Source organism: Protopterus annectens, chromosome 7.part0 (genome assembly GCF_019279795.1).
Source record: "Protopterus annectens isolate FY-2018-M chromosome 7.part0, PAN1.0, whole genome shotgun sequence".
NCBI classification, from domain to species: Eukaryota; Metazoa; Chordata; order Ceratodontiformes; family Protopteridae; genus Protopterus; species Protopterus annectens.
The window spans coordinates 1,052,879,187-1,052,894,307 of NC_056739.1; the positions used below are offsets into that span (position 1 = coordinate 1,052,879,187).

Sequence of the window (15,121 nt, forward strand, 5' to 3'; positions counted from 1 at the left end):
ATTGTCTTGTTAGTTTATTATGAGCTGCTATTTTGTCAGCTTTGAATATTAAGGCTTGAGCACAACTTATGTCTTCATTGAAATAAAAAATAAGACTGGAATACTACTTCTTACTCGTGACTTTTGTTTAGGCCACTGTTGGATTAAAAGGTTGGAAAATGTTCTAGAATCCATCTTAGAGCATCAATAATCCCAATAGCTTCTGGGGGCACCGGCTTAATTGAGTTATTTCTAAATAGTTATTACTGTGCTGTCTTGGTCAGGAAAGGTTTGTTGAAAGGATGCAAGGAAAACTAAAGCTGAACAGCAACAGTGAATTTCTTTCCTTAATCATAATTTCTGTTCAAGCTATCACTGGATAAAAAGGCTGTGTAAAAAATTAAAAAAATAAATAAATAAATAAGCACTTCAGAGCATATATAAAGTTATGGCTTCTTAGAAAAGCTAAAGAGAATTGTAAAATGTGAGAAATGGAATAAAAAAGTAATGTGTCTGGTGTGGGGAACCCAAGATGGGAAGAAACAGAGGGGAGCACTGGAGGATGTGTGTGTGTGTGTGTGTGTGTGTGTGTGTGTGTGTGTGTGTGTGTGTGTGTGTGTGTGTTGGGGGGAATGCTGAAACAGTAGGGAGTGCCTAGGCTCCATTTCACCTAAGTCCAGCCCTGCACATAGAGTTGTTGTAATGTATCATTCTTACATATAAATGCCAGCAACTGTGAATGCCCCTTTATGAAATGGGCCATTACAGTGTGGTACATAGGCTTGTTGTAAAGTAAGAGCATTGTAGATACAGGTCAGTCTGTTTGTATTATTCCTAAAAGTTTCCAGTATGAGAAAAAAGGATGGATAGAAGAAGTGGCAGTGACAGGGTGATACTTTGACTGGAAGTGCCCAGGGGGCCCCCAACTTGATATTTGTTGTGGACCCTCAAAATGCTAACACCGGCCCTGATTGTGGGAACAATACATACAGGGGAAGAATGAGGTTTAAAAGAAGACAGGACTTAAATGAGCTATGTAATGTCTGAATGAAAATGAGTGGGCAGATTATAAGTGATATATAATGCTTGCAACTGGAAGTGTCAGTATGGTTTGTGATGTAAAATGCTTGCAACTAGGACTGCATTGGTGTGGTTTGTTTTCACTTATATAAATGTATGATTGCCTGTGTCATAAGTGATGGTTTAATAAAGATGTTTTTTGTTTAAAAAAAGGGGCAGGAATTGAATAAATTTATGTAATGCTGCTTAGGTTATATGATATATATAGCAATATATGTGAAGTATAATGTTTGTAAATGTGAACTTGTTAATACAGTTTGATTACTTTTATATAAATGTCAATTTGCATATGTCACAAGTGATAATTCAATAAAGGTTTTTAAAAAAACAGTTTGATACAAGTTCTTTTTGGCAGGTGTGGCAACAGTAAGTAAAACAGGAGAGACGTTTATGGAAACAGTCACTTCAAGGGACCTTTGGCTGACATGCAGTGCTACTTTGTGCTTTCTCAATTAAGGTTAATTAATAAGCAAACATAAAGGTATATGAATTCAGCTGTTCATGTTATAGTACAGATAAAATACAGTCTTTTGCACAAAAAAAAAAATACAAAAAAAATTAGCTCTCAACTCTCATTTTTGGAAAATGCTTAACTGAGGTATAAAGTCTTTAGAAACAAATTTATGGTGAAACCAAGATCTCTTGCCCAAATAAAGTCTCTCAAAAAAACTTGTGGAGCTAAATGCTCCTCTTTGCTTTACATCCTCTTTTTGATCCAGGACTTCCACTGGCAGTCATTAAAAACTTGAAGATACAGACAACTATTCCAGCCATAGTGCATCCTCCTTCTCAGGACAAAACCCTCTACAGCTTATTTCATTACAGCAAAGGCCTGATTATCAGGGGCCTTGCCTTATTAAAGCACTTATCTCCACCTGGTAATCTGTTACCCACAGGTAATTTCCTCAAGTGAAGTCTAACCTCAAATCCTATGGTTCACCTTCAAACCCAAAACTAGGTATTCCCACAAATACTTTCTATACCTACCCTAAAGATATGCGTCTAGCAGTCCTACCCATACTCATTGGCACCCTTCACTAAACACTCAGAGCACCTGCAGTGATGCCCTCATATATATGTGTATGCATATGTGTGTGTATATATTATGCACATACATACAGTTATGTATATTGAGATTACGTAAGCAATAAAAACATCAACTATGCAGTGACCAACCAATGCTAAAACAGAAGCAAACACTACTGCAAATGCAAGCTTAACATCCTTTCATTTCCAACTGGTTTAGAAAACACAGAAAAACATCAAACTAGCTACAAGAACCATCTGTCCTACCAACAAAATGAAACCTATATTTACATAGGGGGATCCATCCTCTACTCTCCCTTACTTTTACATGCTAACTCCACAGATGCACAACCACAAGAAACACTGCGTGCTATACTCAGAACCTCAGCAAGTTTACTGCAGCACAAACAGATCAACAACAGTTTGACAGACTGACACACAAAACAATGGTCAATGGAATGAGAAGTCACCATACAACATTACAACCGTTTATGGATCACCACCTCTCTCAAGGCATGGGAGCCAATGCAAAACTGAGAAGTAAAATTTCATTAACAATCATTAACCAACAGAGGCACATTGAAGAGAGGTGATGAGGGAATATCAGAGATAAGGAAGTTTTCTCTTATTTCTGTTATTGTGGGGGAGCTCACTTCTTGCAAAATGCATAGTTTTTTCTGTTTCTATGTGAGATTCAATGAACAAATTGTTAATTACTGTCTATCAATGAAACAGCAACCAAATTAAGTGTTGCCGAGAATTTAATCATTCTTGCACATAAATATTTCTTCCACGCATACAGACATATATGCACAGACAAAATTAGAAAATCTAGGGCTCCCTAAGCTGCTCTTCACCTGCTCCATCTTCTTGGGAATGGTCCTAGTCAGCTCATGGCATTGCTGACACTAAGGTGCTTCACACCTGTTCACCTTTTTCCAGTAATCAAAAATCTAGTTTCTCTGGGTGACAAACATCTGCTCAGTACATTGTCAAAATTAATTCAGTAGTGACATAACATACAATAAAACAACCTAGATAAGAAGATGGGTTTTCACGGATGTTACTTAAGACATCTCTTCTGCTAGACAGCCCGACTAGGACTGTATTTGGAAGACTGCGACAATTACCTAAAGGTAATTTGGTTGGAAAGTTTGGTTAATGGCCTCACCATAATCTCTACTCAAAAAAGTCTAACAGAATGAAATCTGATCCCACTTGTGACTCCAAGTTCACTTGTACACAGATCAGCATATAGCATGTGGTCGTCTGCAGAACCATCCCCAAGCTCCTTACTAATTTTTAAGAGGAGGAATGCAGGTGCTTTTCATACTATTACTACACTGAAATCCTTGCCACCACAGATTAGCATGACTGTTTAAAAGATATTTCTGTGGAGAGTAGAGTCTGAAGCTTGAATTAATGAAACATCAGCCTAGGAGCCTGAACTGCTGTTACCAAATAGAAGCACTTGGGCAGGAGCTATAGTAATAAGCTATCAGAACAGGAAGGAGAGTCTCCCTCAGCATGAACACAATTAACAAATTAAATGTAGAATGGAAACTTCTCTTGCTACTTTTAACTGCTTAAGTTTGTGCTTCCCCAATGAAAAATTATTGGAATGATAAAGAATAGTTGTGTAAAATCTTACCATAATCATAGATAGCCTTCATTTCCTTGTTGCAGTATTCATAACATGAGAGAGATTCCCACCTAGGCGACTCAAACGTCCAGCCAGTATACCAAAGACTTAAGTTACTGCAAGGTACATGCAACTAGAACAGCTGAGCATTGGCTATAAAAGTGACGTTTGCACATACCAACTCAGAAATGAATGCCTCAGTCAGAACACCAGTCCAAGGATAAGAGGCAACAGGAATATCTAAAGGAATATCCAAGGAAGAGCATGAACCAAGGAGGAAGGAGGGTGGGATAGAATACTGCAACATGGAAGAGAAGGACACCTATGGGTATGGTAAGACTTTACACAACTATTTTATGTCATTCTATTCCCATGTTGCAGTATTCATAACACGAGGGAGAATACCAAAGATCATGAGTGAGAAAGGGAGGTAGGAGCACAAGAAGTCTATACAAGGCCACGCAGAATTGCTCTAGCAAATCCTGCCCTGGATCTGGAAATAGAATCCAATTTCTAGTGTTTTGTAACGGTATGGACAGAGAACCAAGTAGCTGCTTCTAGGACAGAAGCAGTGTCCAGACCTTTAAAGAAGGCTCCAGAGGAAGCCACTGCTCTAGTCAAATGGACCTTAACAGAGGAAGAAAGAGTTTTTCCCTGACAGAGCGAGCAAAAGGAATTTACCTTTGAGATCCAAGTTGAAACAGTCTGTTTAGAGACCGGTCCTGAGTGGGAGTAAGAGAAGACTTGCTGTAGTTGAGGGTGAATCCCAGACTGAGGAGCAAGGAGATGATGGTTTGAAGGTTCTGTTGCAATGTGACTGAATGTTCTGCTTGAATGATCAGGTCGTCCAGGTAAAAGTAGAAGACAATTCTCTGGAGTCTGCAAAAGGCAATGACAGGAGCCACACTCTTTGTAAGTACCCTTGGTGCTGTAGAGAGTCCAAAAGGCATAGCACAGAACTGAAAATGATAGGAAGAAACAGAAAAACATAAAAATTGCCTGAATAGAGGGTGGATAGGAATGAGAAGGTATGCATTCCTTATGTCTAAGGAAATCAGGTAAGCCTGTGGTAACAAGAGTGGGACAGAGTTTGCAGAATGAGCATCCTGAAGGTGGGTACTTGAAGGAATAAACAGAGTTGGGACAAGTCTAAAATTGGTCTCCAATGGCCATCATTCCTGGGAACTAAAAATATTCTGAAATAGAGCCCTTTTCCTCTTTGCAAAGTGGGAAACTTCTGCATGGTTCCTTGTGGGCGGCACAGTGGTGCAGCGGTTAACGTTGTCGCCTCACAGCAAGAGGTTCGCTGGTTTGATTCTTGGCTGGGGTGCCTTCTGTATAGAGTCTGCATGTCCTCCCCGCGTTCGCGTGGGTTTCCTCTGTGTACTTCGGTTTCCTCCCACATTCCAAAGACATGCGTTTGGAGCATTTCTCCCCAGGCCTCGGCTGAAAATAGGCTCTGTCCAAGTCGGACTTTCCTGGTCAACAAATGCTAAATAAAAATTGTGCTTGCAAGTCTTGAATGACTTGAGGGAAAAGGTGGGTCTGGTCCTTTGGGGGGTTGTGGAATCCCTATGAAGGGAGGAGTGGTTTCCCGTCACATAGCAACTTCCTTGTACAGTAGACAGGACCCATTTGTCTGTGGTAATGCTTGAGGGAAAAGGTGGGTCTGGTCCTTTGGGGGGTTGTGGAATCCCTATGAAGGGAGGAGTGGTTTCCCGTCACATAGCAACTTCCTTGTACAGTAGACAGGACCCATTTGTCTGTGGTAATGCTTGTCTAATTTGAAAGGAAATGACAAAGGCATGGGAAAGGGGGATTTCTGAGAAAGTTGCCAGGTAGTCACAGGCTTGCCTGGAAAAGGGGACTTTTTGAGCTGCGGATGGTGGAGACCTAGGAGGAGTCTGCTGCGTGTGCCTTTCTTGTGTTGTTGGAAAGTGCACGGGTATTCCTCCTTACAAAATTAAACAAAAAAAATTGTGCTTGCAAGTCTTGAATGACTTGAGGGAAAAGGTGTGTCTGGTCCTTTGGGGGGTTGTGGAATCCCTATGAAGTGAGGAGTGGTTTCCAGTCACATAGTAACTTCCTTGCACAGTAGACAGGACCCATTTGTCTGTGGTGATGCTTGTCTAATTTGAAAGGAAATGACAAAGGCATGGGAAAGGGGGATTTGGAGGCCTGTGAAAGTAGGGCCAGAACATACTTGGACATCTGTATCTGATAACTAATGGCCCTAAAAGCCAGTGTGGAAGAGGTGTAGACCTTCGTCCCAATTCTCTCCATCATTTTACTGTCCTTATCTGGAGGGGAGGATGTTGGTGGAAGGCAGTAATTTGGTAGTTTTATCAGCAGTCAGAGATCACAGCTGGGTCTGCCAGAGGACATTTGTACAGGTAACTATTGTCCTCAGGAACCCTGTCTGGCCTTTTGAGGGCAGGAGGTTGTGAATCAGGCTTTTTAGATGCTGCAAGAAAGGCATCTTGAAAAGCTGGCAAAATAGGTGGGATGTTTGAAGGAGCAGGGCAGTCCATCTGTAAGAGGTCATAATACCTCTTTTATACCTCTGAGACTTGTCAGCTTTCCCACTTGAAATAGTCCCTCATTTTGGAGATAGTTTCTCCAAAGTAATAGCTTCTTGTGGAGAATCCCCATCATTAGAATCCACTTCAAGGGAGGCATATTCCAGAGGACAGTCAATTTGAATGGAGTAAGCCGGGCATTCATCTGAAGAGGATTCATCTTCCTCAGAGGCCTCTAGTTCAGCAGATAGAGGAGGGGATATAGGACATGCTGGAGTAGGAGGTTGCAAGGTGGAAGGCCTAAGTGCCAGGAAGGCATTCAAAATCCTTATACATTAGCCAGTCTGAGGAAGGCTTCTGACTGAGACAGACATATTTTTGTTTGTGTATCCTGTTGAAAGGAAGACCTACCTAGACTGGGAAGGAAGGGTCAATGTAGACCGTAGGCCTGGGCTCCGTTTCGGACGTCAGCAAAACCTCAACGGAAGGGGCAGGAAAGGTACTATGAGGAATGTTACAAGGAGCGAGCCACAGTTCCACCTTACCATCCAAACTGGATGTCTGAGATACCTCTGCAGATGTGCTGTAGGAAGCCTTACCAGCAGCTTCTAGATCAGTACCCACTGAAGGAGGAAGAGGACCCAACACCGTATGCACCTCTGGGCCATTTACTGGCCTAGAGAGGGATGTCCGGGATCAGAGGTGCAGCCAAAGATTCAGGCCTTACCTTTTTCACTTTTTTCTTCGGCAGCTCACCTGACCGACCTGTAGTACCTTCCATACCTAGCACTAGTTGCTTTATTCTCTGATTTTCAAGGCATATATCAAGGGTGGACAGATGACTGCAGTGTGTTTTAGGGATGAACGCTTGACAGATGGCACAGGCGTTGTAATAATGATTGGACCCCAGACAAAAAAAGACACTGGTCATGCTTGGATGACATTAACCTCTAACAAGCATGCATTAGCAAAAGCGTGAAAAGGTTTTTCCCTAATGGGGCACTTACCTGATTTGAAGAAAAACTTTCAGCAATCAGACGGACGGCTGGAAGCTGTCGTTTGGACTGGCGGCCGGTTTTTCCCTAATGGAGCACTTACCTGATTTGAAGAAAAACTTTCAGCAATCAGACGGACGGCTGGAAGCTGTCGTTTGGACTGGCGGCAGAGAAATTCTGAGGATGATACGTGCAGATGTCACTTTTACAGACGTTGCTTGACTGTTCTATGTACAAAGTTGCACATATCTTGCAGTAGTTCAAGTCTTTGGTATACTGGCCGGATGTTTGTGTTGCCTGGGTGGGGTTATGAATACCGCAACAAGGGAATAGAAGGACATCTATGAAGAGCACAAAGACCTCACAGTGGATATTTGAAAAAGTGAACAAATAACTCATACTTGCTCCTTCACTTCCAGAAGATGGGCTTCTAACATGATGAACAGTAGCCTCATGGTGGGATTGATGTGGCAGGAAACAGCACAATGCACAGAGCTAGTACAGTGGGTCAGAAAAAGTATGCATGACTTGCAAGTGTCCTTGACTTCAATATAAGAACTTCTGATATAAGTGGTCTGATCAGACTATCTCAAAACAAGGGACCTATAAAATACATGGAGAGAATACAATGCAAACACTTAAAACTGTAATTAAAATGAAAACATTAACCCTGACAGAAAAAGATAATGACTGACCTTAAAAAATACAGTCATGAAAATGCCAAAGTATGTCAATATAACAAAGTGAACTGGGAAGTGAGTGTAAAGGAAACCCTACTTAAACATAGCCTACAAACATGAGGACATATTTCTGAAGTAATCTTCAGCTAGTCAGGAATTTAATTTCTACTACTTTAATTTTCAGTACATTGTACAGCAACAAGTGCCCTTCCAAAGACTAATCACAAAACATATCTTAAATTTATGTGTCTGGAGGGAAAGAGACTGTTATTCATATCATCCTTACCTAAAATCTTAAATATTAAATGCAACTGATCTTCTACTGTTGAACCAGGGAAAAGCGGCCGTCCTGTTGCCATTTCAAAAAATATACAACCTACACCCCTGTGGAGAAAAAGGAAAATGTTACAATTAGACTGAACAGTAATAAATGCACAAATGCAATTGTTCCATTCATTCATTGAGGCAGTACTGAGAAAGAGCTTCCCTCTCCCTCTGTAGACAAGATGCTATAAATACTGCCCAAACAACAATCAAACATGTAAACCTGTTTTAACATAAATTACACAACACCGAAATGTAGCAAAACACTTAATACATTTTACAAACTGCAACAGCAGAAACAGTTTAATTGACATCAATGCACACACAACCACACAGTTTAAGATACACTGTGAAATGTCACTTGTGTACAGGTTCTCCTTATTTTGACCTAGTGAACTAAAGAAAAGCACTGCAAATGATGATCTTTTGCTCTGTAAATTCTTTTGCTCTGTAAATTCAAAAAATATACAACCTACACTCCTGTGGAGAAAAAGGAAAATGTTACAATTAGACTGAACAGTAATAAATGCACAAATGCAATTGTTCCATTCATTCATTGAGGCGTACTGAGAAAGAGCTTCCCTCTCCCTCCTGTAGGCAATAGGCATTATGTACTTAGAACATTGTGGGATGTGTTACGATGCATTAGTGATTTATATCTACCCAAAAAACTGTCAATCAACCCTTTGAACTGGAAAGGTCCCTGCTTATTCAAGAGTTTAGTATACTCTGCAACTACAACAGATACTACTCAATTAGATCTGGGGAGGCCCATAACTTGTAGTCTTCACTCAGCAGCTATAACAGACCTACTCCCTTAGAAATAGGATGGCCTCCTGCTGATGCCTAGGCTTGAGAACACTGAACTATAATGGATCCTGCACACTCAGAACTACAGCGGCCCTAGCTTAAGCATAGACTTCATTTCAATACAATAGCCCTATCATACCCTCTCCCTTAGAACAAAGGCGGCCCCCTACTTACACACAGAGTTTAGTACAAAGTATACTTGTTCAGGATTAATGGCACTATACTCCATCGCAATTTACTTAAATCTTATGGGTCCTCTGCTAACTGCTCAAAGTGCAAAATGTTTCATTGCTGTCAGTGAATGGGCCTTCTGCACATTTCAGTCTTATCAAACCAGCATAGTCAATTCCTTACAACTTTACATATCCAACTTTTTATAGAATCATAGAAAATATAGGACAACTAGACCATGTGGCCATTTATGCCTCACCAGTACCCACCCATGTAAATTCACCTCTTTTTTTTCCCAAGGACCGACTGGCCAGTTAAGTCAGAGGTGAATTTGTGAATATCCATCCAACTGTCTAATTCTTTTTAAAGGAAAATATCTCATATTATTTAAATCGGGGTGGAAGTTTATTCCAGAGAACAGGTAATCATCATGTGATCAATAACAGCAATAAAAAGATTGCCCCACAGGAGTCTATAGGACACTGAATTTAAGAGAAAGAGCCTCCAAGCCTCTTCTGGTAGCTCAATATCAGCTGTCCAAGTGTGGAAAAAGAAACTGAGAAATAAGAGCTAGTAATTCTGCCAGCTTGAGTTAAATTCAGTTACTGATTAGTAAGTACACTGTCTGGATGCCAGCAAAGAAGAAGAAATTTAGAGAACCTAAAAGATAATCGAACAGAAAAGGTGAAGAGAAAACAACGATCGGAAAGAATACTGCAGCTGTTCAGCAAAAAGCAGTACAAGCTTCAGCTTTGGTACAAGAGATGGTTTCCAGTAATTTAGAGGAAAAAGCATTGTCACCTCAAAGCAAGAAGTTCTCCAGTTCAATTCTTAGCTGGGTTGCCTTCTGTGTGGAGTCTGCATGTCCTCTCTGCAGTTGAGTGAGTTTCCTCTAGGTGGTCCGGTTTCCTCCCACATTCCAAAGACACGCAGTCAGTGGATTTGACACTCTAAATTGGCTGCAGGTGTGTGTGTGTGTCTGTGTTTACGACTGAGTAGTATGGATGAACTACCGTGGCAGGGCTAGCCACCCGGCGGTGTAAACCTTGGCTCAAGATGATTGTCACTGTTGAACTGACACCCTGACCCCACGTGCAAAATGGGAAAAAGGGGTTGAGGACAGATTGAAATGGGGCACTGTATTCTATTATGGCCTGATCAGTGTGGAATATAGAGGGATAAGGAATTTCTTGGATCTAGAGGAGATGCCCTTTGCAATCAATTTCCTAACCACTGTTGCCCCATAGCCTATTATACACCTATGAACCTAATGACCACTTGGGGCCTTAAAAGCCTAGGCGTGTGACCGACAAATATGATTTATAGGTGTGATTTACTGACTTCCTCTGTCCAGGATAATCAAAGGAGACAGAAATACTTACCCATGTTACAAGGTCTCTTAATATTTTTATTTTGGAGTGGGGTGCTGTCTACCATATAAAGCTGGGTGGGCGGGGGGATTGTTTACCAAATGTGACAATATTGCACTTTTCTGCATTTAGTTTTTAACTTTTTGCTGTGCACAGCTATTAATACATTTATGTTGTAACTGCAGTTTCTGCGTGTCAGGACGACGTTAGAGGACAACCAGTTTATAATCATCCACCAGCTTGGTTAAACAGACTTGCACATTTTTGATTTGGAAATCAAAAAAGTATATGCTGAACAGCAGAGGTCCTCGTGTAAATCTCTGAGAAACTCCAGTTACCTTCCTGCTCTGAGGATGTACCTGCCACCTTTATTATGCGAGCTCTGTCTATCAAACAATTTGCTATTCACCCAACTACAGAAGGATCAGTTTAGTTTATATTAACATATGGTATGATATCAAATGCCTTCTCTTATGGTAATAAGATTCTTCCATTATTTAAATTGGGGTGACAATTAAACTTCCATCTTCCTTATGCAAAGTTTTAGTTCTGCACTGAATCTGCAACTTGAGCAAATATTTGAATATTGGGAATGTTACATCTGCTGTTGCTGTTAAAAGGAGAATGTGCATCTCACTTGACAACGGGTACAATAGCTTGTTTTAGGTGTACACTCTGCAATGCAAAAACACCTCATACTGCACTATGAAAAACTATTCTGGCTTCTTAGATAATGGAATATTCCTTTCTGCACTATTTATTACACCAGAAGGTATTCAGTGCCAAGCAGCTTCACTTTGCTACTAAACACAAATACTGAAACACAAAGCTTGAGAGAACATGAATAAAACTATAAGGATTAAGCATAACTGCTAGTAAACTACATTCTCATTAACAGCTGAAGCTCTTCTAAACCCTACCTGCACCCTCTCTGTATCAATGGCTATGCTTATGACTCAGTTCTGCTGAACCTCCTGTCTATTCACTTCTTCACACCCAATTAATTCCTTATTCTTCATATTATTTACAATCCTTACTGCCTCCTGGTGCACACTCTTCTAACTTCTGCCATCATCTTTAAATGATTAGAATGCCTCTACAATGTATTACTACCATAATGCATGTTACAGTGAAGCTCACAGCTATGTATCTTTGACTTTAATGCCCATATGATTTGTTGCTATAATATGTTACTATACTGTGCAATCAATATTCAACTGTGCCTTAGGAGTTTAACTCACAAGTGCAATCACACCAAATGCTACAAAGTATTCTTTTTCTTTTGCTCGTTTAAGTATACTTTGCATTCTATGAACTGCAAATGTCTTCAAACGTAAGATGAGTGCATGCATCTCCTACTGAATGGCACCTAACATTTTTGTTTATATGCTATATTTTTTTACTATTACAATATGTGTGGACATCCGGCACAACGTTTGCCTAAAGTATTTTTTGTGATCAACCCGCAAATAAAATTATACAAAATGAAATGAAAAACAAAGTTGAGTTTGACACCCTGTATACATGGGGTCAAGAAAAACTGCAGGAAGATTAAACAGTAAAACTGTATAATTGATGCAAAGAATTATGCATTATCGCAATCACATTCCGAACAGGGCAAATGGCTCATTTCCAAGCCGTACTCCTGCTGAGATATGTAGTGAACAAAGGGCCTCTTAGAAGGTTGCTAGAATAACAGGACTTGTGTTATGCATTTTTCTGGAGGAAATAAAGTCTAAAACACAAATGTATGTCATTATTTAGTGACATCATTCCACACTGATTTGCCAGAAAAACAAAACTTTTAAGAGGAACAGACCAAAAATATGAGGCATAAATCTGGACATTCTGCAATAATATAGACAGTTGAGAGGTATGATAGTGACCTTTCAGGCCTGTCAGATAATGTTTCTGCTGTCAAAGTAACCGCGATGTTAATGGTCTGTGCTTCACCCTGTGATGTTAAGAACGACATCAGACAGTCCCGATCCTTGGCTAATGTAAAACCATCCTGTTTAGTTTTCTCTCTCTGACTTTGAAGCATCCTTCAAATAAAACGTTGTTTCAAAACTAAAACAATTACAGAGAGAGAAAATTAAATGGCTTGGAAATGAGCTGTTTGCCCTGTTCAGAATGTGGTTGTGATAACAGTACCGAATTAACATTTTTGCAGGAATAAAAATAGAGATATTTAAGTAAACAAGTATGACACTAAACCATCATGCAGCATCTCACTCTGAGGCAAATAACCCAGAAGGATCAATTTAATTTACATTAGCATGTGGTACAATATCAAACGCCTTCTCTTAAGGTAATAAGATTCTTCTATTAGTTAAACTATGTGCAATGTGCCAGGTAAGACTCGGAAAGTACAGTTTTGTACCTACCATAAATGTAGATGTCCGATAGGAATGCATCTGCAGTCCTTACAAATGGGTAGTCCTGTCGTCAGGCAGCCCTTCGGTCGGCCGGATTCCAAAGTCTGGGTCTGGCTTCGGCTGGTGTCGCGCTTCACCCGACGTCATAGCTGCAGTTCTTCGGGTATAAAGGCATCAGCCGACGCCATTTTCCTCAGTGTTTCTTGCCCCAGATGCCAGGTGCCCTCTTGGATGGCTAAATTTGGATAAATGCCAATGTTTCCAAATAGTAGAGAGCAAACACATAAAATAAGCATGTATGTACATATATACAAACAAATACACCATAATAGATCCCCCCCAAGCTAGCTGAAGGATGGCAAATACCCTAGGAGTACCACAGAGGGGAAGGTGGTGGGTAATCCTGACTGCAGATGCATTCCTATCGGACATCTACATTTATGGTAGGCACAAAACTGTACTATGTCCTTCAAGGATGCATCTGCAGTCCTTACAAATGGGTAGAATACCATAGCTAAACTAGGGGAGGAGGAAAAAAGGAGAGATTATGGTGTAGTTAGGATCCCTTGCAAATCAGCAGTGGCAAAACCTGCTCGGGATCTAGAGTATAAAGGTAAATTGTAATGCTTGGCAAATGTATGCACGGAGGTCCAAGTAGCAGCCTCTATAATGTCCTTGGTAGCCACTCCTCGTAAGAAAGCTGTGGTAGTGGCTGTAGCCCTTGTGGAGTGAGGCCTGATGTTTTCTGGAGTTTTCTTTCCATGGTAGGAGTAACAAAATCTAATGCAATTTCCTATCCATTTGGAGATTGTCTGTTTTGAAATTGGTTTTCCTTCCTTTCCTGTTGCATATGCTACCAGAAGCTGGTCAGTTATTCTATTGGACTTGGTCCTGTCCAGGTAGTAGCGTAATTGTCTATGTACATCCAAGGTATGCAACAGTCTTTCTCCCCTGTTCTGTGGGTTGGGGAAGAATGTAGGTAGGTGGATAGCCTGATTTAAAGACACTCTGGATACCACCTTAGGCATAAATGTAGGATTTGTTCTCATGGACACTCTATCTTGATGGAAGATCAGGAAGGGTTGCACTGCCATTAATGCCTGTAGTTCAGAGACCCTTCTTGCTGAGGTGATTGCCAGCAGGAAAGCAGTCTTCCAGGATAAGTATTGTAATTCTGCTGTTGCTACTGGTTCGAAAGGGGGAAGTGTCACTTTTTCTAGCACAAAGTTCAAGTCCCATGCTGGCAATGGTGGTTTCCTGGGAGGTTTTACATTTTTAATTCCTCTCAGAAACTGCCTGAGCAGAGGATGTGAGAAGACAGGAGGATCCAAGCTGTATTCTGCTGAAATAGCTGATGCATGTATCTTGATGGAAGAATAGGACAGGCCTGTATGGAAGAGCTCTGCCAAGTACTCCAGGATGTTGGCTATGTTTACCAGTGCCACATCTTCTCCCTTTGCAGTACTCCAAATGAGATATCTTTTCCATTTTGCTGCATAATTCTTTCTTGTTGAAGGTCTACGAGCCTCAAGGATTATGTCTTTAACCCTTTGGGATAAATTTGGGTTAATTGTTCTTATGTAATGTTCCAGGCAGTTAGCTGCAGAGTTTTCAGGTTTGGATGCAGGATGTTGTAGTTGTTCTGTGTTAACAGCAATGGGATCAGGGGTAGTGCCCATATTTGTTCCCGGGACATGCTCCTCAGTAATGGGTACCAATATTGCCTTGGCCAGTCTGGAGCTATCAGAATGATCCTTGGACGTTCCTCTTTGATCGTCAAAAGCACCTTGTGCATCAAAGGAAGTGGTGGGAATGCGTATGCTGTCAGGTTTTTCCAACTGAAAGATAGGGAGTCCACCTTCCAAGCAAGTGGGTGGTACGTCCTTGTGCAGAATTTCTTTAGCTGGTGATTGAGTGGGGATGCAAATAAGTCTATTTGTGGTACTCCCCATTCTCTTGTGATGGCTTTGAAGATGTCCGGATGCAGCATCCATTCGTGGGCATCCGTGGTAGTTCTGCTTAATATGTCTGCTAGAATGTTTTCTTTTCCGGTACAAAATTGCTTGTAACTGAATGTTGTAGCTCAGAGCCACATCCCATAGGTCCAGTGCCAGCCGGCATAGAGGGTATGAATGTGTGCCTCCCTG

At 40.9% G+C, this 15,121-nt stretch overlaps 1 protein-coding gene across 6 annotated transcripts in view; it reads right to left on the reverse strand.

Moving 5' to 3' along the window:
• Positions 1-15,121, reverse strand: part of LOC122806846 (cyclin-dependent kinase 17-like) — a 2,140,137-nt gene that overhangs the window by 347,028 nt on the left and 1,777,988 nt on the right. For all 6 annotated transcript variants that reach the window (XM_044077605.1, XM_044077600.1, XM_044077601.1 and 3 more), the window contains one exon: positions 8,208-8,305. In XM_044077605.1, the coding sequence (XP_043933540.1) occupies positions 8,208-8,305 (98 nt within the window). The remainder of the gene's footprint in view (positions 1-8,207; positions 8,306-15,121) is intronic.